Source organism: Pholis gunnellus (genome assembly GCF_910591455.1).
Source record: "Pholis gunnellus genome assembly, chromosome: 1".
In the NCBI taxonomy this organism is placed as follows: Eukaryota; Metazoa; Chordata; class Actinopteri; order Perciformes; family Pholidae; genus Pholis; species Pholis gunnellus.
The window spans coordinates 21,445,285-21,473,271 of NC_136528.1; the positions used below are offsets into that span (position 1 = coordinate 21,445,285).

At 41.9% G+C, this 27,987-nt stretch overlaps 1 protein-coding gene across 2 annotated transcripts; it reads left to right on the forward strand.

Moving 5' to 3' along the window:
- The first annotated feature begins 744 nt into the window (after nt 1-744).
- dennd5a (DENN/MADD domain containing 5A) lies at nt 745-27,943 on the forward strand. 2 transcript variants are annotated; one of them, XM_079162434.1, is made up of 23 exons: nt 745-926; nt 8,203-8,274; nt 9,106-9,215; nt 9,365-10,049; nt 13,288-13,475; nt 14,150-14,461; nt 15,779-15,994; nt 16,095-16,329; nt 17,937-18,087; nt 18,171-18,264; nt 18,962-19,093; nt 19,438-19,590; nt 19,694-19,781; nt 19,873-19,960; nt 22,726-22,854; nt 23,353-23,474; nt 23,566-23,711; nt 24,040-24,158; nt 24,249-24,430; nt 24,646-24,728; nt 25,514-25,637; nt 25,800-25,968; nt 26,442-27,943. In XM_079162434.1, exons 1-23 carry the CDS (start codon nt 827-829, stop codon nt 26,623-26,625), a joined length of 3,882 nt encoding a protein of 1,293 aa, XP_079018560.1. In that variant the 5' UTR covers nt 745-826; the 3' UTR covers nt 26,626-27,943. The 2 variants fall into 2 exon arrangements, with proteins under 2 accessions (XP_079018560.1, XP_079018561.1); XM_079162435.1 differs by having other exon boundaries at nt 18,965-19,093.
- Nucleotides 27,944-27,987: the final 44 nt, after the last annotated feature.

A 27,987-nucleotide genomic window follows, 5' to 3' on the forward strand; every position in this document is an offset into this window, starting at 1 on the left:
TTATATATATATATACTGTATATGTATGTGTGTGTACGATAATGTATTCTACAATAAAGAATCACTAATTCATTGCTTCAAAACAAAGTGCTAATAGAATACAATAAAGGGCTCCATAACTGCACTAGCTGCCGAGCAGGTTAAGAATAAGGTCCATGTCTGTGTTTCTGTACGGTTTGAAGGCAGATGATTACAGCTGTTGTGGTGTTGATGGACCACAATGCATTTCGACTGCAACCGTCTGATTTCAATGGATGTGTAATGCCAGAGTTAGAACAAAGCCGGAAGTAATAAAAACGTTCTTCAGAATAAGACCATTTTCTCAACCTAACCAAATTTTAACATTGAGATGTCGGTCATATTATCTGCCCAAACAATTGTTTTTGTTTCTGCGCTGTTTACATTAATAAATTCAAGAAATGCAATACGGGAATACACTACTGCTTTTGTCTTGTTTTGTTTGTCATGTATTTCTTGTGTTGCAAATTGGCTACAACTGCATTTCTTTGTGCATCCTCGTGTTTCATAATGACAATACAAGCTACGTACAGATGAAACACCACATATTTAATAACAATACGGGCCAACGGCAGTATTAGTTGGAAAAGTTTCTTGTCTGTTGCGGAAACAACGTTTTATTGTGAAGGATCTTAGCCGGATATGTAATACCCGTAGGGCAGAGCAGAACAGCTAGCTTAGCATCGGTACTGATTTTCGAGCTTCGCAGTAACGTAGGACCCGTGATGGCAGAGAGAAAGCACTTCTCCGAGTCCCTTTAATATGCTCCCTGTTGGGGGGATAAAGACACCACCGGACCAGTCCCAACATGACCACCGGCTTCAGCTCCGGTTCCTGCCGGTTCGCGGATTATTTTGTAATCTGCGGACTCGACACCGAAAGCGGGCTGGAACCCGACGAACTGTCCGGTAAGCAATGCAGCCGTTGGAGGGGGTAAATGTCGGGCTGATGCTGTAGCAAACACGGAAGGAAGGAAGCGGTGTTATAGCATAATGTCAGCGTCAATATCTAGATTTCAATGTATTTTAACGTGCCCGTCGTTTATTTACTCGTGTGACACATAATATAGGTTGTTAACATCCTCAACGATCACACGTCAGGCCTAGCTCCTCTCCTCTCAGCCTGGTAAACGTTTGTGTTTCTACTCGATGAGGAGAGGATTACTGTATGTATCTCTTTAACGCACTGACAGGACATTTAAATCAAAGGTTGTCTCTGATTTATATACTGTTTCAAATGTTGATTCTGCGCAGTAATGCATATTTAATGTGAGTAACACGTTTCTTACGGTACATTCAGACATTGGTGTTGATTGATGATAATACTGTATAATGTAATTAATAGTGGCTCCAGCTGTCACCGGGTTATTTAGAGGAGGTCAGGTATCAAGGTAGCAACACACACACACACACACACACACCTACACACACACACACACACACACACACACACACACACACACACACACACACACACACACACACACACACACACACATACACATCCTCAGCATCCACCAGAAATCCACATTCCTCCTTAGAAGGCACACCCTTCACAAACAAATAGGAATATCTTTAAACATCTGATGAGCTTAGAAAGCTTACAGTAGGCTTTGACACACCTGGACCCTGTGTGTGATTCTGTGACTCTCTCTCTCTCTCGTGGTTTTACCTGCTTGAGCATGTGATGAAAGAGAGGATTTACACATATCTGCACGTGAAACTGTGGGATATTACAGCATGGCCACTGGGCTGTTTTTCATATTCCTGGTCAGCTGACTCTTCAAATGTAACTATAATTTATAATAAATGACAATACACTGTAGCATCAGCCAGTATATACCAGGCTATATAAATGTGTCTATTGTTAGGGAGTTTGTCAAACCGTTGATACTGTGGTAGCAATGACTGTCAAGAAGATTTATTCTTCCATGATTGATATTTCAATATGATCCGACAGTAGGCCTACGCAGTTGGGAATATTTCCAACCTTTACCGTTGATGAGTGTTGGAGGCTCTTGGAGACAACACAAGAGTTTTAAAAAGACACTGAATCTGAAAATACAACGTACCAAGCTGCAGTTTTTAAATTCCAAGCTAATCCCAAACAATGAGCAGTCCCTCTGTAGCTGACAGATTGGTGGATTGGAGTTTCTGGTGTTGTGTGAATAATACAGTGTGCCCAAAAAGATGAACGTTTCGTAATGATGAATACACTTGAGTCTTTGTCTCCTCCAGGAGTCGTGAGCCGATCCAAGACATCGGTGGAGGTGGGACATCTGGCAAATAATGTCAGGGTTTCCAGCTCATATCCTCAGGGAAAACTCCAAATGTTGAAGGGAACAAACTGGTCTACAAAGACCTCAAATGATCTACTTATCATTTGCATTTTAAACTCAAAAGTTGTGTATTTCTCATAAGAAGAAAAACAAAATACTTTGCTCTTTATTGACGGTTGAGATGCTGCAGTCAGGCAAACTATCCGAGTGCAAATCTGCTAACGTGAGCTAGCGTTAAGCCTGTTGTGAGTATAAAGGTGTGAGCTCCCGTTGACCGGGTCACTGCTCCTGCTTCACAGCAGTCCAAACTAGTTCAGACATTTTTACTGATGTAAGAGTCTGTCTTATCCCTATTTTCAGCGTGATTCACTGTGACTCAGGAGGTAGTGAGAGGCTTGTAGACTTAACGCTGTGGTTGAAAGAAAGTTCCTTCCTCCTCAGAGCAATGGCGTAGCCATAAATCCTTATAGTCTTCAGAGACTCAACCCCTTTACTTCCTTTTTATTTTACTTCCTTTAAAGATTTAAAGCTTATTTGAAATGTACCAATGAGTAGAAGTTGAAGAACATGCCGTGTTCTGGTTTGAGCACAGAGATGATCAGAGCACAGCTATGTATATTATTGTTGAAGATGTTAAAAAGAGTGACTGCTCATGAAAACGTCCGCCTTGCATCAGTGTGAACAGAGAAAACACTCGTGCGTGTGATTATCTTTCATCAAAATGTGGCTTTGTGTCACGAGTTGCAGCAAAAATGAAGAAGGCAACTTTTTGCTTTGTGTCGGCCGATCGGACAGCTCGTCATTCAACTCTCAGACACTTGAATCATCAGCCGCGTGCACGCCATGTTCATTTTTTTAAACATGTATACATTATTTAAACATGTTTTCTTATTTTTGCATGATGTCCTATCAATTGGCTTCCCCTCTCACCTTTCAAATGGCTCCCGTAGCATTGAAAAAGACGTTTCCTCATGTTATCTCTGTGATCATGCTTCTTTGAGGTCTCTCTGACGAGACATAAACACAACGGGTTAAAAGCTTGCTCAGAAACTGAGGCGCTGTGGTCAAACATCACTGCTCCGCTTACTGCATGCTGCTGCTGTTTACTGTAGAGCGACGTTAGGGGCTTGCCCCTATCGACTTTCAGTCTAAGTTGTAGAGAGAGGAAATGGTGTGGAAATTCCATTCTTACAGGTTATGTCAGGTGAATGTCCGGTATACCTAGAAGTTGTTTTGCATATACAATAACTCATGTTTGTGCCTGTTGGTGTTTCATTGTGCGTGTTTTAAATCTGTACTTGTGATGGAGTAAGTCTGCTGTTTTTTAGTTGCAGAGGGTTCATGCTCTTCTTCACACAATGCGACTGTAAATGTTTGTTAACTGGGATATCTGTCATGTGTAGGTAGATTAGTGCATAACTGTATCTATGAAATATACAAAAGCTGGCCTCAGCTGTAATCCAAAGTTTTGAGCATCATTAATAAAAACATGTCATCTTAAAAAGCGGATACTAAGGATGGTAGCTCAGGAGCCTTACTCACTTATTAATTATTGTAATTACTGAACAGACGACATTATTCAGTAATTATCGCCCTGCCCTTATGATTCTCACATCTAAATTGTTTAAAGTAACCTCGCTTTAAACTTAGGGGAAAACCGCTGTTGAGAGATACTTGTCATGAGCCAAATCAAACCACGGTATGTTCCTCATTTTCAATTATGATTTGTATTGTGATTCATGTCCAGTGAAACACAAAGAAACCACCAAAACTTCCCTTTAAGCACAGTGTTCTGGCAGCCCAGCGAGGGCCTGATTAGCATATGTATGACACTGCAGCCTCTCAGGCAGCTGAGGGACACAAGTACACTCGCGCACAGCCTCCACTTATTCAAATGCTAAATATCCTTTTGAATATCCCAGGCAGCCTCTCTTCCCCCAATCCTGCTCGGCAAACAAATGAGGATGAATGACTCAACGTGAAAAGCTGTCTTTAAATGCATAACGTGGGCTTTAATGTTGTCACGCAGTTGTTTATTTATGGGCCTGTACGGGGCCTCCGGTCAGTGTTTTAAATGTATCGTGGACATTTTGAATGCACTTTGCTGTCACAGGGTGTTTCTTGATCTTTACACACAAAATTATTACAAACTCTGAAGCTGACCATTATATATGCTCGTAGAAAGTGCTGGCTAATAGTAACTAATGATGTATTGACAGTGATGGAAGCTAAGGTTTAAAGTGTAAGATCTGCAGCTTAAATCCGTTTACTTTTAGGTTCAGGGCTACTGGCTTCTTCTCAATGACGGCCGAGGCTTATGGGTATTGTAGTGTTTAGAGTTTGTCTGATATTGGTCTGGCTTCACAAGTAACATGACAACATTGTGACACATTTAGACATACTTTTACAGGAACAGAACAGGTTTTACTATACGGTATAATTTAATTAAATACAGGCAAATATGCTTAATATTGCATTTCAGTTGATGGTTTACTATTTACAACAACTGCTTCTTCGCAAAGATGGATTTGCCTCGACTTTACAAGTAGGAGCTGACTTTGAGTGGCGATCCTTCGTACTCTTTCTAGTAGCCTTCTGAGTCCTGAGTTGTCTGTAACGCAGCATTAGTTACACCACAAATTACAATGTCTTCTGTGAAAATTACCTGTTTATGGAGCGAGCAACCAACTGCTGTGGGTAAACTTACCAAAGACTCAAAAATTAAAGTATCCAATGTCTAAAGTTTTAGGTGTAAGACAATGTAACATTACATTCGGCTAAATGGAAATCATGCTTAAATGTAAATGTGAGTTTACGAGTACCTTTAAACTTAAACTTCTTCCTTCATGTTGTCAGCTTGGTGTTTCGTAGCAGGTTCTTTGGCAAGAAAGTCCTTTCCTATATTTATTATTTGCATTTCTGAATAAAGAGTTCGATACTATAGCAAGAATATTCAGGTCCAATGCAGTTAAAGCCTTTTTCTATTGACAGCTACTAAACCGCATTTTGGTTCGGAAGCAACCCAAGAAATGGAAAGCTGGTATATTTGGCAGCTCGCCTAAAAATGGTTACCCACTAATGTGAATGAGGAAAGACAGCGATGTTAGTGTGCCACTTTTCAGTGCCAGTTTAGAACCCTTTCCCCCACTGTAACTAGTAAAAAAAACATATTGTTTTTTTTACTATTAGGAGTGCAAGCCGTGAAGGCTGAGACTTAAAGCTGAGAGTCAGCCGTTATGTCCTGTCAGCGCTGGGTCAAAAGGTGTTGATGTTTTTTGCTTCTGAGATATTTTGAAGCCTTCGTCGCGTCGTGCAGGAGTAAAGCTTTCTAGTCTAGAGAGCCCCGTGCTGCAGGAGGTGTGAGGGAGCAGAGCTGTGGGTGGTCCCTGGCTTACAGGATGAGGGAAGACGGCGAGGAGCCAGAACTCCGTGACGCTTCACTCCCACGGCTACCGGTCCACACGCTCATGGCACACGCAGTCCATTTGGTTGGAAAATTGACAGATCAAATAATGTTTTCAGTCACTGTAGAGTTAGTCGGTGCTTATTTAGACGAGCGCCTTGTAATTGGCACTAATTAGCAGGTGAAGAGAAGGAACACCTGTGCAGCCGGAGTCGGCTGACCATGGAGGTGTACGGGGATGACACCACTCTGAAGGGTCATTTTACCATCGTTAGAATGAAAACAGATGTGTCTATTACATCACAATAGCCATCTTGTCTTTCCAATTTCTTATATATGATTTTGTTTTTCTTCTGCCATTACAATCTCCTTTGCATATTACATTCAAGTTCCATTTTTGTTGTTTAATTTTAGCGTTTTCCATTTCCTGAGTTTTGGTTTCCATTTTACAATGTTCATTTGTCATTTAAAAATCCAATTAACTTTTTCAGTTCCCCTTTTCATTCATCATTTAATCATGGCCTGCTTTGGGTCCTGCGGAGGGACTTTGTTGAATTTCTAAGGCAGTCAAAGTTCCCCCAAAATAGTTTAAGAGCCTGATGGTAGTACCGTACAATAATCATTTATTTGACATTTTCTCTTTTCCTTTTTAATTTTAAGTTTGGGTAGAATTAGTCTGCGTCATACATAACGCTTCTGTAAGTAACCAATAATTGTTGAACACGTAATCGATGATTGAAAAGAAGGTGACAAACCTTAGCGTCGTGTAGTCTTCTTTTGTTTATTAGAAAGATAATCATAACAGTCGTCTTGAGCGACACCACAAAGGACAGCTTTAGTAAAGTCATATTCTTATCATTTAGTACATTTATATGGATTTAGGCTTTGTAAAACACTGTTATGCTCTCCTTGTATTGCCTGTTAGACAGGAACGTTTGGTACTTGTTTCCTGTAATGTGCTGCTGGCATATGCTGTGATAATTACCCTTTTTGTTTTTAACAATCAACAGACTTTCCTGTGGTAGTATAGAGTTCTGCTGTGTGTGTGATTTATGCAAATGTTATATTACTATTAGCTATGATGCATGAAAATGTGATTACGTTTGTCTCCTGACTTCACTTTGTCCTGACACAGTTTACAAACAGCTTCCTTCTCATCATCTTTGCACTCAAAGCGTTTTCATCCTCTTTGAACAAAATAAAAAATAATGATATGCCTTAAACATGGTTATTAAACATTAATTCTGGAGCCATCAAAGTGGCAAAAACATGTCAAAGAAATTATAAGGAACTGGATGATTTTTCCCCATCCCTACTAATCTTAATAATAGTCTGACATATATCATAAATCCTGGCGTAGTTTCTCCCCTTTGGGCAGTTTAGATATGAAAGTAACCAACAGATTAAACCACCTAATCCTTAAAACTCTTTCTTCAATTAGGATTGTCTGTAAATGCTTTCCAAGATTTAACATTTAGTCTTGTTCAAACAAATGCAATAGAGAGAATGAATGTAATCATCAGGGAAGAGAGTTGAGTCATAATTTCTTAAATCATATTATAAGTGCAATAAAAAATAGACCCCCCCCCCCCCCCCTAACTAAGTAGGTCACATCAGCCTGAGAGCAGCTTTACCTTGACATCTACATGGTGTAAAAAAAGAGTCGCTCACATTTGGCTTTGATATGCTGCATGAATGCGTGTTTCTGCCAGCAGGACTGTTTCCTTGTTGCTTGGCAAATGTCATGCACGGAGAGGAAACAGCAGAAAGCATTGCCTGGTTGCATAAAGGTTTTTAAAAAAAATGAATGTTAGATAATCCAGCCTGCACTACAAGAGCAGCCATTCACTCAGTAAACACTCCTGACTGTCTAGTGATGCGTACACACGTTTGAATAATTAGCCACACCGTGAGATGTTTAGTCACCATGTGATCAAAAAGGGCAAAATATTGAAAATGTATCGAAATGTCACATTAGTCCTTTGTCAAATGTTGCTCTACACACCAGCTTATAAATCATGAAGTATGAGTCAATCACTTCATTACTCTACATTTGTCTTTATTGTCAAAAAAACTGTACTCCCTGTTTAGTGCTAATTAGCAAATGTTACTAATGTTGTAACCGAGATGCTAAACATTATACCTGTTAAAATCAGCATGACTGCATTATCACGTGGGCATGTTAGCATGCAGACGTTAGCATTTAGCTCCAAGCATCACCGTGCAGCCTCACAGAGCTGATCGCATGGCCGTGGACTCTGTGGGGAGAATACAATCCATAACGGAGCAGTTATGGATTTGCATGATCTCTCTCTTGAAGAAGAGGAATCTACAACACACAGAAATGCTGTGTCCTTGTATCAGCATACCCTCCTGACAGACACGATGATAATGTGTCTCTCAGAGCAGACCGCTGTCAGGAAGTGTGTGTGTGTGAACACGTACTGAGAAGTGATGCCCGAACCAGACTTTTAATTACATCTTTGTTTTATTTGTTGTGTAGCTTTATGCCAGTATATAGAGGCTACTAAATTCAGAGATGGGGCCAGAGGAAATTTGGCGGGGGCAGATGAAGGTAACCGTCCCACCACACACACACTCCTCCCCCTCTTAACCCGAGCTCAGCTTCAACCCTTCAACCTTTCACCCGGCACACCTTGTTTTGTTTTTTTACTCAGCAATCCCTTTTTTGTTACTTTAAATTCCACGTGTTTCCCAGTTATTTTCTGCACAGGTGTGGGGACCTTCTTCTTCTTCTTCTTCTTTTTTTTGCGCTCTCTGATTTTTCTTGCCCACCTCCTCCCCCGCCTCCCTCACATCCTTCAGCAGCAGCTGAACAATGAGCTGATGTTTGACAATCACTGCTTCTGTTTCTCTCTCTCTCACACACACACACACACACACACACACACATCCAGTGCTGCCTGCGCTGGCATTGCTTGGCCAGTGTTTACTCTCCCCCTACATTCTGAATGACTTTTCAGTGCTGCCTTGGTGTGTGCATCACTTCTGCTTTCATTCCGGGTTCAAATCAACTCAATTTGTGCTTTCTATGATTATGTTGTGTGTTCCTTTTGTATTGCCATTAAAGCTGTCAGGAAGCATTAAGACCAATACAATAATTCATATATATTGGAGTATAAGATGCTTCCTTTTTGAATATTTTTATTTAGTTTGCTTTCTAGAGCGGGATGCTGATGACAGCTTTATATGGTGCAATACAATCTTCCTCTTGAGACAAATATGCTGACTTGCTCTTTTCTCTGGAGTTTTCGCCTGGCACTTTTAACCTGCTTCTGATCAGATTGTTCTTCTGCTCCTCCATCCTCATCTGGAAACATGGGCTAACTGTTTGTCTCCTTTTTGTTTTGCTCTCTCTCTCTCTCTGTTTTTGTTTCACTTTCAGGTGAGAATTTTGAGCAGAGTCCATTACGGAGAACTTTTAAATCCAAAGTCCTCGCACATTATCCAGACAATGTTGAGTGGAACCCATTTGACCAGGATGCAGTTGGCATGGTATGACCTCTACACTCATTACCCCTCATATCCTTTAAGAATAATGGCATGGCTGGGAGATAGTGTTGAAATCAGTACTACACAAGTAATATGAATATTTTATTACTTTCCTCAACCCTCTGATGCCTTTTGTCTCCGTCCTATCGCAGCTCTGTATGCCGAAGGGTCTGGCGTTCAGGACGCAGGTGGATTCCCGGGAGCCTCAGTTCCACTCCTACATCATCACCAGAGAGGACGGCTCTCGGACGTACGGCTTTGCCCTCACCTTCTTCGAGGAGGTGACCAGTAAGCAGATCTGCAGTGCCATGCAGACTCTTTACCACATGCACAACGCAGAGCAGTACGACATCTTGCACACTCCCACCTCGCCACCGGGACCGGTAGACCATCGACACCAACACTCCCAGGCGCGTCCCGTGCTCCACGCCGCGCCCGCCATCTCCCGCCTGCAGCGCTTCAACTCGTACGACATCAGTCGCGACACGCTGTACGTGTCAAAGTGCATCTGCCTGATAACGCCCATGGCCTTCCCTCAGGCCTGCAGGAAGGTGCTGCAGCAGCTTCACCAGGCCGTGTCGTCCCCACAGCCTCCACCCCTCCCGCTGGAGAGCTTCATCTACAACATCCTTTACGAGGTGCCCCTGCCACCCTCCGGGCGTTCCCTCAAGTTCTCAGGCGTCTACGGGCCCGTGGTGTGCCAGAGGCCGAGCACATCTGAGCTGCCACTGTTTGACTTTTCCATTTGTGAAATGTTCCATCTGCTGGGGGTGGAGAACGTTCTCCAGCTGTTCACCTGTGCCCTGCTCGAGATGCAGATATTGCTCTACTCGCAGCGTAAGTAGTCGTCCTGCTACTGCTCCACTCGATGTTTTCATGTAGCCTCTAGCATCCTGTCCCATAGGGTGCTTTGATGACAAGTACCTATGCATCTTGCATTTTAAAAAACAAATAGCCAGGCTAACATGAAACCCTGTGTAGTTTGGACACGATTCATTAACAAACATGTTTCTGACGAGCTGGAAGCAAGGAGAAGTTGTGCTGTAATAGCTGTTTTTTGAGAAGTGAGAAGAGATGTGATCCTTTTAGTAGAGGCTGTCTGAAGTCCTCCCAGGCGCGTCCCGTGCTCCACGCCGGGAGACATATCAGGGTCACGACATAAGACAAGCTATTGTCTGGGGACCTGGTGTTACATGCTGGTGTAGCTTCAAGGCTTTCCTCCCTGTTTGTACATTTTAGATGGATGGAAGGAGGCTGGAATTGCTATTTGTGCAGAAATGATGTTTCATAATAGATACAAGACGAGGTAAAGAGCCGGCTATCATAGAGTGAGCCCACATTTTCAGACGGTCTGGATGGTTGTTCTAAAGGAACAAAAGCTGTGGCCTTAAGGCTGGGACACATGTTTGATATGCATGGTGCTACTATTATCCAAGAGATTACATAACCTGTTGAGTGTTTCCATTAAAGTGATGCAGTGTGAGGATCAGCCTGTGTAAACGTCGGCCCACCTCCCCCATCACAGGCAGCTCTACCTCACATTTAAATGTGTGATCTTCATCTTTTGTGCACATATGAGTTGCTCGGCTATGCAGGCCTTTTTTGGGGGGATTCTTTGTGATTCATCCTTTTAAGGGAAACTCACAGCGAGAGTCTTGACAATCAATTACTACATTTTATAATATATATTTGATAAAATTCCTTTATGTGTGTGTGCGTGCGTGCGTGCAGAAACAAGGAAATCATTTAGGGATGCTGGGTCTGGTGTGATGATTGGATCCATTACAATTGCAAGAGAAGGCAAATGGTTTACAAAACGCCAGAGGCCGGAGGGGAGGGGAGGGGGGAGCTCTTAAGGGGGGGGAAGCTGTGGTGTTGCTAGGCAACCCAGTAACGGGGAGGATGGCAGTGATGCAGGATGATTATTATTGGTTGGAAGTGACATCATGCCTCTTTTTTTCCCCCTGTGAGGCTGATCACTGCAGAATGAAGGGTGTTGTGTAGAGTTAAGCCCTGGCAATCTTCCACTGGGAAGATACGAGGGCTTGTTTGGAAAAGACTCAAAAACACGCACACACACACACACACACACACACACACACACACACACACACACACACACACACACACACACACACACACACACACACACACACACACACACACACACACACACACAGGAGAGGGATGCTCTGCAAATAAGGAGACAACCATGTGTGTTATATGTTAAATATAGCACAGGAGTTCATACTTGTGATGTAAGATGAATAACGGTGTTTCTTCTGTGAAGCCATAAAAGAGAAGATATTTAAACACTATCTGCTGCTTCTCCCGTCCTTCTCAAACAGGAAGCTCATGACGTGTCAATCATTGTGACACACTACAGTTAAGCCACTATTATTTCACTCTGTCTTTTACGTGATTTGTGCAGTCGAGATGAACGTGAGAGATGAAGGGAGATTTTAAAAAGTTAAAAGCAAATTAAAAGCTGCACAGACGATCAAACCGTACCTATTTAGCTTAGCAAATTACTCACTACTTTCATATTACCTTTTTGGCACTGGGTCGTGGGCATTATTTCCTGACATTTTAACGACCAAAGTTTTCATTGATTAATCAAGAAAAGAATCAACAAACAAACAGCTGCACAACTCAGAGTTGAGAGTTAAGATCTGCAGCAGTTTCACTTCTGCGTGTTCAGTGTATTTTTAACTGCATCATTTGGCTCTCGGTATGTAAATTTAACAGTTCAAGCATGACTTCAAGTCTAAACTGCAACCAGTTCTCACTGTGGACATTTATAAAATGCATCTGTGTATAGAAGCAGAGTACTTGACCGTTTGTGACCGGAGTTAAAGTGTATTTTTGTTCAGGCGGTCTAGTTTAAGCAGACGGGTGATGTTAGTATTCTTGTCCCCATCCTGGGAGAGGAAGCCTGCTGAGAAAGGGGGATGGGGGGGTGGGGCGGGGGCGGGGGTGAGAGTCTCTTCTCATGGACCAGCACATGACCAAATGAAGGAATGGCCTTTATTTTGGCACCATAAGCGGAGAGGCAGAGCTGCTGCCGAATGTGCTAGAGGTGTCAACAGGATAGAGCAGGAATGCAGATGAGGAAGACACATATTTGAATTCACACCAACCCTGAACACGAAGGAGTGCTGCTGTGTGGAGTCACGACAGAATAATGTGACGTTAGCTGTCGGGCCGGCTGACTGCTGCTGTGTCGCTGCTCATTGGATCCTCTAAAGGACGCCGGACACAACGGTCCTTCAGAAGACTTCCTGCTCAAATGAGATGTTTGAGTTTTCTTTATTAGTCTTTATTATGGGACAGGCCATATCTGCTCAACTCTCACATTGACAGAACAGAGAATACCAAAGACAGCCAGACTGAAGGGTTAACACTGGAGGAGGGTTGGGTGTTTCCTTTTGTCATGTCATGTTCGTCCACTTTGTCTCCACACTGGGCTCTTCCTACTGAATCCCGATTCAAACACAAACACTTTCCGTCATGTTGTACTTTACCTCAGCCCATCAGTGCTATTGCAGCAGAACAGAAGAGCTGAGGCATAAACAGTGTAATCCCATTTAGATAACATGTTGCACAACTCTTCTGCCATATGCTGTTTACTGGCACAAGTGTTTTGGAGGATTAAACGACATAAATCAGGCAAAGGCAGTGTGGACCAGAACTTTTTGGGGAATAAATTGTGGGAAGAGTTGTGCAACCTGTTTCTTAAATTTGGATGTCATGAGTTTGTCTTACAATGCACTTTAATAGTTCACAATAATAATAGAATAATAATATTAAGATGTTAGGAAGACTGTCCATCATGTGCAGTGTAGAAACTGAGTTCTGCCCTCCAGTAAATGTTGAATTAATAAAGTCATTAAACAGGTATTTGCTTGTGGTGATTTTGGTGATTGTGCAACACGTTGGAGCCTATAGGATCAGTCAGAATCATTACAATCATCAAGTCAGAAAATGAACCCTCAAATCTGCTCTGTATCCACTGCTGGAACATATCATAACCATTGTTCTCTTCTTTTTTTTTTTTTACGTGTGCATGAAACAGATTACCAGAGGTTGATGACGGTGGCAGAGAGCATCACAGCCTTAATGTTTCCCTTCCAGTGGCAGCATGTGTACGTTCCCATTCTGCCCGCCTCCCTCCTCCACTTCCTGGACGCTCCTGTGCCATATCTCATGGGCCTCCAGTCCAACGGACAGGATGACCGCACCAAGCTGGAGCTGCCACAGGAGGTACAAACACCACCTAGGGCCTTCCTATATTCCCGTCATGGTGTGAACAGTATTGTCGATCCTCCCGCATCTATTTGTCTCGCCTCTAAAACACAGATTGCGTTTGTACTTGCTTTCTGGTAACAAATGCAGTTTAGTAGGTTGTTACTTTGGTGTGAAAAGACAATCTGGATTTTAGTGAATAAATCCCTCCTTGTCTTTGTCTTTCTTTGAGCACACCAACATGCACACTTCATCTCAGTCAGTGTTTTTATTTACAGTTGAATTATTGTCATTATTGCATAGATAAGGCCTTTTGTTGTTCTGCTGACACAAGCCATGGTGGACAGTTTTTCTTCTTATTCCTCCCGTGGCTGCATTTTTAAGCACAGTCATCAGTTTGCTAATTAGGAAGATGTTTTTTTTTTTTTTGCTTCACATTTCACACACAGACAGAGAAAGTGTAGCCTGCTGTCAAACATGTCGGATGAATCTGGAGGCTGCTCTATGAAGTCTAAAGGGATATAAAAATAGACTTTGTTGTTAGACGTGTTAGACTTGTTAGCACTCGCTCAGTATGACTAGTGGCACCAATAATGTTAGTGTTACACCTGTTTTTTTTTTGTGCATTAAGCTCAATATATTATTTTTTTGTTTTCTCATGCTTAATTATTTCGTTCCTTGTCTTTATCCAGGCTAACTTGTGTTTTGTGGACATTGACAACCACTTCATCGACCTTCCAGAGGAGTTGCCCCAGTTCCCCAACAAGCTGGAGTTCATTCAGGAGATCTCAGAGGTACTCATGTCCTTTGGCGTGTCTCCGGAGGGGAATATTCACTCCAGTGACAGCCAGGCCAAGTACCGGAGCTTCCGATCTGTCGACATGGTCTCTGACAAGCGCAACGGCAACCTGGCCTCGCCCCTCAACTCCTACCTGCTGAGGGAGAATGAAACTATCGCCAGACTGCAGGCTCTGGTCAAGAGGACGGGTGTCAGCCTGGAGAAGGTGAGAAATGGATGTCATCTCGTGAATTAAAAGTGTTATTTTAAGTGTCGTTTTCTATAATCAATGCATTCAATGTAAAATCAGCTTTGCAAATATGTTTTCAAATCCTTATATTCAGCAGCTCCATTGCAAATGAAAATACATTTTCAACCAGAATTAATTTCCTCTTTACAAACAGCCTATACATTATGTAGGGGTGGTATGATAATCAATATTACTACATGAACTACAAAGATAGAAACGTTTATTGTACCATAAGGTTATTACCATCTTTACTGCAGTAAGGGACAATGAACAAAAGGGGGAGCTCTTCTGTGCTGCACCTTAAAGCTGTTGTTTACGTCTGAGGTTTTTCATAAAATAATGTGTATATAAAAATAGAAGACAGATATGTTAAGCTATTTTAATCGTGAATGTACGTAGATCCTCACCATTATTGAGTAATTATGGAGTTAATATGTATACTGACATATTTGTCTCCAAGATAAGCGTATTGAGATTGCTCAGTACCTCCCATCAGTGTGTCGAGCATCACGTTGATAGAACAGGTAGCTGACACAGTGGAGTCTGGAAGATGTTTTGCTATCCATCTAAGAGACTTCATCAGCTCAGAACATCAGCTCCTGCTGCCTTTGAAATGCTGCTGGTTGATGTCTCACAGCTCAGATGACAGAGAAACCCCCGTAGTTTGCTCATTTCACTTGAGTGTCTTACAAACGATGAAATACTCTCTCGAAAGGCTGATGGATGAGGAATAAGCTGCTAATTAGAGAAAGTCTCTGCATGTGCAGCCTAATCAGCTTATGCACTAGTGACCAGCGTTGCTTTCCATGAACGGATTAGCTCATCGTCTGTGGATAGCTTCCCTTCCCAGCTATGAGGTCAGACCTCCCTTATAAGTAATCTTATCTAAACTCACTGCTGAATTTAAGGGGACAAAGCAGTGATTTAGTAGATTATTGGGTCATGTCATTGGATTGTGACCTTGTTTTCCAGTTGGTGGTACTGCTCTTTGTTATTGTAGCCCCCCCCCCCCCTGTCATCTGTCCAGCTGACCCACTGACATGCTAAAAAGAAGTCTGTTTGCTTTGGATCATGAATCAAAACAGACGATTTCCTTTCCCATAACCCTGCTGCTTCATCAGCAGCCTCTGATAACAGTCAGACAAGATAACATGAAAAACACTGTTCTGCTCAGACGTCTTTCTCACACACTTTTTCTTGTTTTCTATCCCTTTCTTTATGTTGGTATTTCTCCCTCTGTGTGTGTGTGTGTGTGTGTGTGTGTGTGTGTTAATGGATGCTCATGCACATCAGCTGGAGGTGAGAGAGGATGCCAGCAGCAACAAGGACCTGCGGGTTCAGTGCGATGAAGAAGAGCTAAAGATGCACCAGAGCAACATCCACGTGCGCGAGGTCTTCGCCAACCGATTCACCCAGATGTTTGCCGACTACGAGGTGTTTGTGATCCAGCCGAGCCAGGACAAAGAGTCCTGGTTCACCAATCGAGACCAGATGCAGAACTTTGACAAGGTAAATTGATATATATATAGTTTGTTAATAGCATAGTATAGTGAAGGGTATTATTTTTCCGTATGACATTAAATTCCACCCTTTTAATTTGTGTGTGCAGGCCTCCTTCCTGTCTGACCAGCCGGAGCCCTACCTGCCCTTCCTGTCACGTTTCTTGGAGACGCAGATGTTTGCCTCCTTCATCGATAGTAAGATCCTCTGTCATGATGATGAGGAGAAGGAGCACACGCTGAGGGTGTTTGACTCCCGTGTGGATAAGATTCGCATGCTGAACGTCCGCACGCCCACACTGCGCACCTCGATGTACCAGAAATGCACAAACATCGAAGAAGCAGGTAAGGAAAAAGATCAGCCCTGAAAATCCTTGAATGTTTTGTGGATTACAGAGAAATAACAAAAGACTTTTAGAATAGTTTGATGCTTTAAAAGCCTCAACACTTCCTAACCTGAGGAAGACTCTGTGATTGGCTTGCACTGATAGAGCCACAGTTTGAAAATGAATAGTTTCACCTTCGTATCATAACTTGAGACAGTAAAACAAAGAAGAAGCCTCTGTAATGTTTAGTTATGACCCTATGTGAAGCCAAAACTGTTCAAATTTAAAGTTTTGTGAACGTAATCAAAGAAGACCATAAGCCCCTTTAATTTGAGTGTGGTCATAAGTTAATGTGAAGGTGATTTGCTGTATTCAGTAAACTGACTGGTAATCCCCCGTCTTGTTTGCAGACATCCTGCTTACATAGAGTTATGAATAATCTGATTCTGTCGCTCCCGGACCTCATGCCATTGGGCTCGGGAATGACAAGACTCACTTTCGTAATATTTGCTTCTCTTTCTTTTACCTCAAACGTCTCCGGGAGGCAGCTCTCTGAGTGTCTGTGCAATGCACTACGTTGGGTAAACTCGTAGAGGATTGATGGACTTTCTTTGGACTTGTCTGAATAGAAGCTTTTCACTTTAACTCAGAACACACTTTAACGGTGCTTTATTCTAGTTTGGACAAATGTGTTTTATTTACGCATCACTCCAAATTTAAGAATCCTCTATGAGATCCTTAATGCATTGCAGACATGTCAGTTTATACAAAGCTTGGAGAACATTATGTTGTTGACAATTAAAATCACTTTTCCTGATCTTTATGGTGGTGATCTGATAACTTGCAGCATGAAGTTGAATGGGTTCAATAAATCCTTTATAAGGAATGAAATCTTTCTACCTGTAACTCAGCTTGTCAAATTTTGGGTTCCGTACATTTTGGTGCTACGTATTTCATCTTGTGCGCATGTTTTGCACATTTTCTTGTTTATCTATTTAGGTTCTATTGTATTTCTCTAAACTCATGGGTGCTTTTGTTAACATGACTCATGCGTGGGTGGGTTGTTAATCAGGCATCAGAAAATCACTGTCTACAGCTGCATACATGGGTGTGTTTAAAGAAAACTTCTAATCCGAGCCTTTATTCTTCTTTCGGTTCTGTGGGTGTTTGGGAGGAAATGTCTTTTTCTATTTAAAGTTGTTCTCTTTCTTCTGTTGCCCGTCGTTTGCTTAAAGAGAAATGAGAGATTCTTCATCATAGTCATGCTGGTTTCTTAACACAATTAGCTACAGAAAATATGAGAATCTTGTATGAAAAAGGATAATTACTTGGTTTCTGACTGTGGGACATTTTAGTTATTTGGTTCCCTGATAATTATCCTTAAAAAGCTTCCCTCTCCATTCCTAAGTGATTCATTGTTTGAGTAGATGACTAGACAACGGGCAGAATTCATTACCAGAGGATCTCATGAATTTTAAGTTGTTAATATTCAGATTTTGTCTCAAAACCGACATGTTGTTGTGCTGAGGACTCTTAACCACTTACGTCTTGAGAATGAAAGCACTCTGTTTTGGTTAAATTAACAAGATGAGCACGACGCATCCTGTAATCACGTCTCGTCCTCAGAGAAAGCCATCGAGGTGAGAGTGATAAAGATCGACCACACCGCCCTGCACCCCCACCTTCTGGACATGAAGATCGGTCAGGGACGCTACGAGCAGGGCTTCTTCCCCCGACTGCAGTCTGATGTGCTCTCCACCGGGCCCACCAGCAACAAGTGAATATTTCACATTACTGTCACATCAAAAAAAGTTACTTATTTAAAATGAACTGTATTAATATGTGAGCTTGACGCTAAAGATGGACCAAGAGGAGCGCTCCGGCCCAGTGGAGGAAGAGGGATCGGCAGAAGCAGCACGCTGAGCACCTTTATTTAGACAACGACCAGAGAGAGGTGAGGGGTCCCCACAGTGTTCGCTTTTCTTAGCTCATATTCATACAGATTGGCTGCCTCAGCTCTGTTGTCTTTGTTCATTTTGCATGACCTGTTTGCTTTATTTTGACTTCGCTCTCACCATCTTCTCTGCTCTCCCCTCTCACACTTCTGGTCACTTTCTCCTTTCTCTGCCTCTCTTGCGCTCACGCTCACGTTACTCTCAGCATGTAGAGTGTTTGTTTCCGGAGCTGCAGCTCCTGCTGTTTCTTGACTACTACTGGCTCTCGCAGTCCTTCAAGCCCTGTCTAAAGTCGGTGACAGTGGATGTGGTATGTGTTGGTTGTTTGTGAGGCCTTTAGCTGTCACACTGGGGCCACACAAACCTGTCCCTCCATGTGATCTTTACCTCCCTCTGCTTCCTTCACCACCACCAGCTGTCACTTTCTAGAGCATGTCATGTTTGGGAACTCATAAAAATGAAATGATTCCAACATAATCAAAGGAAGTACGATATGCATTTATTTCCAGATCATTAACATGTTTTGTTTCAAACCTTAATACTTTTTTTGTAATTGGCTGTATTCCACATATAGACTTTAGTTATTCTAGTAATCCTGGCTCCTCTGTAGTAACCGTCACTAGTGACTCTCTGACAGAGTGTATCTCTGTTCCCTTATGTGGTTAGCTGACTTAACTCTCTCTTGTCTTTCACTAGAAGTACATCCAGGAAGCCAGGAACCTGGGCACAACCATCAGACAGCCCAAGTTGTCCAACCTGTCACCTTCTGTCATCGCTCAGACCAACTGGAAATTTGTTGAAGGACTGCTGAAGGAGTGCAGGAACAAGGTTTGTGTGTGACTGACTGAGCTATGGTTAGTGAATTAGCTTTGCTCTTTTTGCTGCGATATCTGATGCACTATTTCAGTTGAAAGGCAATTCAGAATGAGTACTGCAGTGCAATGACGTTAGCAGAGAATTTCATACTTTTGTCATTTCAGTATTTTGTTAACAACAGTAAGCAGAACATGATGTAATCACAAAGGATAACAGATTGATTCACCTGAGTTACTTTTCCTACTTCATGAAAATAAATATCAGTCTGAAGTTGGCAAAGAAAAATCCAATGTTATTAGTTTGATGTCATTGTCAGCAGAACTTCAAGTAACCAGTGTGTGTGTGTCTCCCTGCAGACCAAGCGTATGCTGGTTGAGAAGATGGGCCGGGAGGCCGTGGAGCTGGGTCATGGAGAGGTCAGCATCACCGGTGTTGAAGAGAACACTCTGATTGCGAGCCTCTGTGACCTCCTGGAGAGGATCTGGAGCCACGGGCTGCAGGTCAAACAGGTCAGGAAAAACAACATCAACGGAGTCGCCATTTCACATGATTGATGGAACTACAGTGTTTTTTTTCTCAGCGCAATTAATGACACTTAATAAATGTTTTTAGGGTAAATCTGCGTTGTGGTCCCACCTGCTGCACTATCAGGAGAGCAAAGAGAAGAATAATGCAACTCCAGGTTGTTTGGGACCTCCAGGTAAAGGCTGAAATCACCCAATGAACAAAATTAATCAACAAATAAAGGACTGCAATTACACATCTTTTTTTTCTTTTTTTTTGGACTTCAGGTTTCATTCATGACGCAGAAAGACGCAAATCTGATGGTGGTGGATCAGCAATGCCGCCTCTTAAAGTCTCCCTGATACAGGACATGAGGTGAGGAGGACTACGGGTTATTTGGATGTGAACTAATGAAATAGATGATGATGGATGAAGTCCCACCTGATTTCATCCAGTGGTCTCAAAACTGATTTGCAAACTGCATTAGCTGATGGTCAACATCAGAGTAAAGACTAAGACTGCCCCCTTGTGGTTAACTGTCAAACAAGAACTTCATGGACTTTTCTATGTCTATGAGTGATAGTGGAGTCTGTGGATCAAAGGATTTTCAACGGGTCAAATTAATGATAATTTAAATCTGGTATAAAACCAACTGTTTTATCATTGGTTGCATTCAGTTACTCCACACATACAGAGGAGGAAATTCAGAAGCAAATAAAAAGTAATTACATTTTACCTGCAGACGAACTGCAATTACATTTCGGTCAATGTTTGTCTGTTTTGGTTCAGTGACAAAAACCTGATTGAGATCTCATGTCCCAGATAAACAAGGGTTTCTTCATAGCTCTCAAAGTATTACTAGATAAATGTGATGCTTCACAGTTTATTAGATACAATGGCGCTTTGTTCTGTTTTCCAGATTTGTATTGACTTAGTTAAACTTCATGTAGTAATGTAAGTAAGTCTTATATAGAATGTATCTTCAGAAACCAGTAACGCCACTGTAGAAGTCTGCTTTACCTGAGAGATCAATTCAAATAATGTAGGTCATCTCAGTAACGGGAATAATTGAAACTACCACAACATTAATATTGGTAACTAACATTCAAGACCACTGGTATTCCAGAAACACATACATTGTACTAGATAGTACAGACTTTTAAGATATTTCATCATCACACAAATATCTGGATATTGCTTTTCCTGAAATTTCTGCTTTGGCTGACGTCTTGCAATATGTATTATGAGCTTGATTTATAATGATATTCATATATAATATTATATATTATCATAATATTATTTCTGTCTATACTAGTGGTGCTATTACGTTAAAAAAAACAACCTCTGTCCCCTTTTCTTTTCTTGTATTATTTGGGCACTTTTTGTCTTTATGAGATAATAGACAATGAGAGTTGGGAATGAGGGGAAAGAGAGAGAGAGAGAGAGGATGACATGCAGCAAAAGTCCCCAGCCAGACGTGAACCGACCAATTACACCAATCCACCATCCCAGACCCCTAGGCCAACCTGGTGCCCCAGTTTTCTCCAAATTGTCTACTCTACTATATTTTATATTCATAAAACACGCTGCCTTTAAACTAGAGCTCCAGCAGCTCACCTGCATGCTTTAGAGAGAGTGTGTGTGTGTGTGTGTGTGTGTGTGTGTGTGTGTGTGTGTGTGTGTGTGTGTGTGTGTGTGTGTGTGTGTGTGTGTGTGTGTGTGTGTGTGTGTGTGTGTGTGTGTGTGTGTGTCATGTTATCTACCGTACCTAGTGGAGGAGTCGGGGCTTGTGTTGCTGGAAGGAGGGGCAGAGGGAGTCTGTGTAACAGCACGTTACTTCCAGCCTAATTACCAGACCCCCCCCCCCACACACACACACACACCCCAGTCTGGCTGAGAAATAGAGGAGGGGTCAGCTCAAGGCACAAACACTCCTCTCTGCTCTGAAGATCGACCCTCCTCCACACTCGTGTAAACGCCACGATCGTAAACACACTCCGTCACAGAAGCAACCACCAGCTTCTCTTAATGAGTTTTAATAATTGATCATATTGTCAACGATGTCTTCAAAGGCAGTACAATATGTGTAGCTGAAAATGATGAGTTCATATTATTTTTATGTTTATCGGAGATTACGGCCTCTCATCTGCGTTGCCCCGTGTGTTTTCTAGGTAAGACGTAACAATAATAGTGCACATAGTAGATGTTTTCCTCTGTTGCCATGTAGATAACGAGCAGAGAGAAAAGTGGGTTAGTTGTGTGAGGGTGGAGACTGAGGGGGATGGAAGGTAGAGGAGGAGACACGAAGAGCTCTTAGCAGATGAAGCTTATGGCACAGGTGGAGTGGAAGGTAATGTGTCTGGACATCAGAGGCTCGACTGGGAGCGGTGACATGGGACAATGTCTGTGGTTATAAATGCCTCTACAGAGGCACACTGAGCGGTTTATTTGACTAAGGATACATCATATATATATAACCGAAATTAATTCTTTATAAATTCATTAGTTGATTTGTCATTTATCAATAAAAGCACCAAATGTACTTTTTCTATATTATACTCTTTTTTTCTGTTTTATTTGATAAAAAATTGACTTCATTTGGGTTTTTATTTTTGGACTGTTCGGTCAAAACAAGCAATATTATGACGTCACTTTGGCTTCTGAAAACTAAGAGTATAACTATATCTATAACTAACTTTTCACTATTTTATGAAATGTTAATAATAAATTGTAGATGGGCCCCCCCTGAACATTTGCTCGTCAACAGTTTAGACTACAGACTTGTGTATTACAATGTGTAAATGTATTCATAAGACCATGGTGGCTCCACTGAGAGAATAAATGAAACAACAACCTCAATAAAAGTACTTGATTGATGTATTGGTACGGAAATTAGCGTTCATGCTCTTGTCAGAACTGAACCATAAACGCATGAATATGTGCATCGACCGCATTCTTTATTATCTGGCTAAATTCTGCATTTTAAGACATTTATTGGCCCATTGTTTTCATTATTAAACGGTGAATCAGACGTACTGGATACAAGATGTATCCTACTGTAATTTTCGTATGATAAAAATGATCTTTTCTTTTGATCACCGAACTTTGTCTCACCTCTCGATCTGTCTTTTTATCCACAGACACATTCAGAACATCAGTGAGATCAAGACAGATGTGGGCAAAGCCAGAGCCTGGGTTCGCCTCTCCATGGAAAAGAAGCTTCTCTCCAGACACCTGAAGCAGCTGCTTTCAGAGCACGAGCTTACAAAGTGAGCAAAAACAAAAGTCAACCTCCGCCGTCAGTTAAAGTTTAAGTATCAGTTCACCACAACAAGTCTTACTACGACATTTACAAGATCGCCGAGTATCTTTTCCCACCTCTTGTATTTTCTTATCCTGACCTTCTTTCTGTGATTGTGGAGGAATGTCTGTCTCGTATGAAATGAAGTGTGATCTACCCCATTTATAATACATTAACTCTTTTGAAATTGCAAAGCATCATACTGTAGTCCACCGCAAGCGTAAATAATTCACAGCTTTTTTTCATAATTGATATCTGACTGGTGAACTGGGTCAGGGGGATTTCTGTCTGCCTTTGTGACCTTAAATGTAATTTGTTCTACTTTATAACAAAGAGTATTTGTTAACCATTTATATTTATCATCTGTCATGATGCTGATAGTGTTGAAGAACTTGATGAAAATCATATGTTGTGTTTCCAAGTATTATTTATATTTACACTTTTATCAAACAATCTTCTTTTTTAGAAAACTGTACAAGCGATACGCCTTCCTCCGCTGTGATGATGAGAAGGAGCAGTTCCTCTACCACCTCCTGTCCTTTAATGCCGTGGATTACTTCTGTTTCACCAACGTCTTTACGACCATCAGTGAGTGCTATTTTGATGCCAAACGACACGACAACGCTGTCAATAAACTACCAGTTTTTCCGATGACATTTCTCTCCTCTCTGTCTCCCAGTGATCCCCTACCACGTAGTGGTGGTTTCCAGTAAGAAGCTGGGGGGCTCCATGTTCACAGCCAACCCTTGGGTGTGTGTGTCTGGTGAGCTGGCAGAGACCGGAGTCCTGCAGGTCCCCAGAAATACTCTGGAGATCACTTTTGAGGTTGGTGCTATTTCCTAGACAAAAGATAACTCTACTTTACCACAACTTTTTTGGTATCATTTCCGTTTGTTATTGTAACAGCGCATTCCCCATAATTACTGCTACAATCAGCAAACACAGCAATATTACTATTATGAAGTCTAACTAAGCCAGAAACACGAGTGGTTAAAAGATCAGCCTGGTTAACAAGCCAACTGTTTAAACCGCTTATCTAAACCACTTTCTGAGGGTAAAACTGAAAGTGATCTAATGTCTTGTGTTTGTGAATAAGATGTCTTGTTCGGTCGGGTGTTTATCGTCACCATGCTTCTCTCTCTCGCTCTCTCAGTGCCAGAACCTGGGAAAGCTCACCACCGTGCAGATGGGTCACGATAACTCGGGGCTCTACGCAAAGTGGCTCGTGGAGTGTGTTGTGGTCCGAAACGAGATCACGGGGCACACTTACAAGTAAGCGTCTCTTTGGAGAGAAATTCACCTCTTGTAATACTGTTTTGACCGCACCATTCTCAAAAAGGATTAACAAAATGTGTTGTGCAGGTTTCCGTGTGGCCGGTGGTTGGGGAAGGGCGTGGATGACGGCAGTTTGGAGAGGATCCTGGTGGGAGAGCTGATGACCCCCAGCACGGAGAATGATGAAAGGATGTGCCGCACACCCCCGATGCAGCAGTCACCCGGGATGATGAGGAGGTTTGTGACCATTTCGCCAAACAGCAAACCAAGTAAGTTACTCAACTTCACAACCATATGTCACTATAACACCCAATGATAGTGCTGTTTGTTTTATACTAGCTGAGAGATTTGAGATTCAACTCAATCTTAGAAGCATAGCACAACAGTGTATCCACTTGTTCCTGCTCACTGATGCGTGACATTATTGTATGCTTGTATTGTCTCACAGCATCTTTGTTTCCATCTTTTTTTCCTCCTCATCCAGAGTTAAACACAGGTCAGATCCAGGAGGGAGTGGGAGAGGCCATCAATGGGATCGTGAAGCACTTCCACAAGCCAGAGAAGGAGGTGAGAGACGGCAGTCTAGACAGGCCCCAACATGTAGTTCTATTATTCATCACAAATAATGAACAGCAGCTTTCTGCTCTGCTGGTCCCCAAGCCTCTCAGTAACTGAGGGCTGTGTGGTGTAGTTCACATTGTTAAAGCACATCATAGGAAAATTATTGCTGGAATATAGAAGTTGTAGCAGCACACTGAGGGTTTCTGGCATAACTTCGCCTACTTCCAAGGTGCATGGAGAAGGGAGTTGGTCTGAAGAGGTCATATAGAACAACTTTACTGTTTAGACCACCGTGTTTCAGCTTGTGGCCTTCATCAGGATCATCATAAAACACATTACAGACAACATTTAGTTTGTTTATATATTTAATATAATTGATAAAAGAAATTTTGGTCTTTAAGGCGCTAATATAAAGTTGCAACACTGGTAATTATGACCTATTAAGGCACACTGGGCGGTTATTATAATTCAAAGGAGATGCCTATTGTAACTTATCTGTAGATTATAGGTTTTACAAGTCATTCCTTGCGTAGTCAACGTACAAAGGATTTTTACAGGTAAATTCCCTTCACACTTTACTCCACCTCTTCACAGTACTGACAGAACAATGGAGGGAGGCTGTTATTAATCCATTAGTCCATTAAAGTTGTTATCTCAATGCACATAACTGGATCTGAGAAGCTATTAAGAACTGTATCTAGAAAGTGCTCTTTTTAATTGTCATTGTGAGAAAACCACCGTGTAATCAGTTTTAACTGCATGCATTTTCTTGTTGTTTTTGCTCTCCATAGAGAGGCAGTCTGACCCTCCTCCTTTGTGGGGAGTACGGCCTCGTCTGGGCTCTGGAGCAGGTTTTCCTGCATGGTTTCAAATCACCCCGACTCTTCAAAAATATCTTCATCTGGGACTTCTTGGGTAAATACTTAATATCATCGCTCCCTTATATTACTTAACCCCTAAGGCCTTAAAGTGATGTTCCACCCAAAATCTAAATGTAAACACTCAAGTATTCCTTCACGTTACTGTGTAATCAATTGTTAACTGATTTGTCCTTTTGATTTATTTATTTTTTAACAGAAAAGTCACAAGTATACTTTGAAAGTGCAGAGCAGCGGGAGGTGACTCCAGATGAAAACTGGCAAACCAGAGTACGCCACTTCTGCCGCTTCGCGCGCGCCATCAACAATACGTCCAGAAACATCGGCAAGGACGGGAAGTTCCAGATGCTTGTCTGTCTGGGTGCAAGGTAGGCCGGCAGCACTCATTAACCTCCCAATGACACACATTTAGATTAAATGAACATTTTAAACATTTGTTAATCGAAGTTCAGTCTTCACAGTGAAACTTGTGTAGTATTTAGGCTGCGGAGTGACGTTCCCCTCCTCAGCAAACTTTTCCTTTAGCTCTTCCTTCCTGCTGAAGAGTGGATGTTTCTGTGCATAATAATTTAGCCACTGACGGGCTCAGATTGTTATTATTAGTGTCTGACATCCTCGCCACAGGGCTAGACTCTTTCCATAATGTCAAACAACAAGCATTGCAGCTTGTGAGCAGTTGCTGTATAGAACCCTCTCGCTCGATATTGGACCAATTTCAGAAATTGTCGTCCCTATTAGTCAGTAAAGCACAAAAACGTACGGATATAGGATCCAGGTTGAAGAATACCGAAGTTACCCTTTTAGCTGTTGTGTTGACTCCACATGTGTCCACTTCTCTCAGGGACCATTTGCTGCATCACTGGATCGCTCTGCTCGCAGACTGTCCAATCACCACTCAGATGTACGAAGACGTCGCACTGATGAAGGACCGCTCTTTGGTAAACTCTCTAATTAGGGTGCTACAGACTCTGCAGGAGTTCAACATCACCCTGGAGGCTTCGCTTGTCAAAGGTGTCGGTATCTAAAAGCAAACCAACTTCCCACCAGTTGTACCTGAGCAGGACGGTTTTCAGTGGGGACCACTAAAAAGAATAACTTAACCTTTTATATGCAGGAAAAGACTTGAACAAGGACATTTTCTGGCTTATATTAAAGCTACTGTTACATTTGCCATATATTAAGTGCGATGAGCCTTTCAAAATATGTTGTTATTTTTATCCTCGATGATGTTGCCATTAGATGTTAAAAATATGTTTTCTATTATGAACCATCATTTTCACATTATTGACCATTGACCTACTTGTGCTATAATGTTTTACTGAAAGCTAAATATTTTCATTGTTCTTGTGAACTGCTGACAATGGCTATATTTAAGGGAAAGTGAGGATCAAAACTGTTACGATATTTTCAGAGAAAAACAGTATTATTTTGTTAAATCAGTCAAGTTGCTTGCTCTGTTGTCAACTCAGATTCCAATGTCATTACGCAGAGCTTAAAGCAAATGATGTAGAAGTATGCTTTATAAGTATGTGTATGACGGGGGTTTGTGGTTTGGAGAATGATTCATACATCGACATAAAACAGCTGTTACATTTGGGCCTTTTCCCTGAGAATACCCTCAGCAGAGAGCCTGACCCTTTTTGCACGTTAGTAAGACTGTGTGAATTAACCCTGTACTATTCAGTGATGGACAGTATATTCATTTGGATGAAGGAAAATACCCCAACGTCTTTGGCTTGTGTTCCAGACACAAGTCCTCCGAGAGATGCTTGATTCAGCTTTCTGTGCAAAGTGAGATCACAATGAAAGCCTTCATGTAAATACCTCCAACCGGCCCTTTCCCCTACCATGACCCCGGCCCTTACACTACATCCCTCTTCTCTGATTAAAAACAGCGCGATGATCTGTGTTGACTCATCGTGATTAAGGATGATCTCCTGCTTCCCATGTGAGGAACAAAAAGGACAGCTCTTTCCTGCTCCTGATTTTGTCATCATGGTTTCTTGCTATGCAATATCCACAACAGAAAATTCAACCCCGTACAAACATATGGTATGTCTTGAGGTCTTACCAGGCCCGACTCTGTTACGTACTTTGACCTTTATTGTGCAGAACAAGAGATTTAATATGTAAAGGAATTCTTTTCTGTGCCACCGTCTGGAATGAGTGTGTTGTACTCGTCTGTGTACGACCCACACATGAGCATCTTGGGAGATATATATTTTTGTTTTCCAATACTGTTGTACATTTATTAACATAGCTGTGTAATGTAGTGTTTACTAAGTGAGCAGCAGTGTACAGTGTAAAAATATATAAAGAATAAAGCATATGTAATGCGTTAAAGTGAATTTAATTGTAGTAGTCTACCAGTTATTCATTAATTGATG

Coding starts and splice junctions, on each gene's coding strand:
- dennd5a (XM_079162434.1), top strand. CDS start 827: ATGACCACCGGCTTCAGCTCCGGTTCCTGCCGGTTCGCGGATTATTTT. Junction 15,995..16,094: donor AGATGCAGAACTTTGACAAG/GTAAATTGATAT, acceptor TTGTGTGTGCAG/GCCTCCTTCCTGTCTGACCA. Junction 19,782..19,872: donor AGGTTGTTTGGGACCTCCAG/GTAAAGGCTGAA, acceptor TTTGGACTTCAG/GTTTCATTCATGACGCAGAA.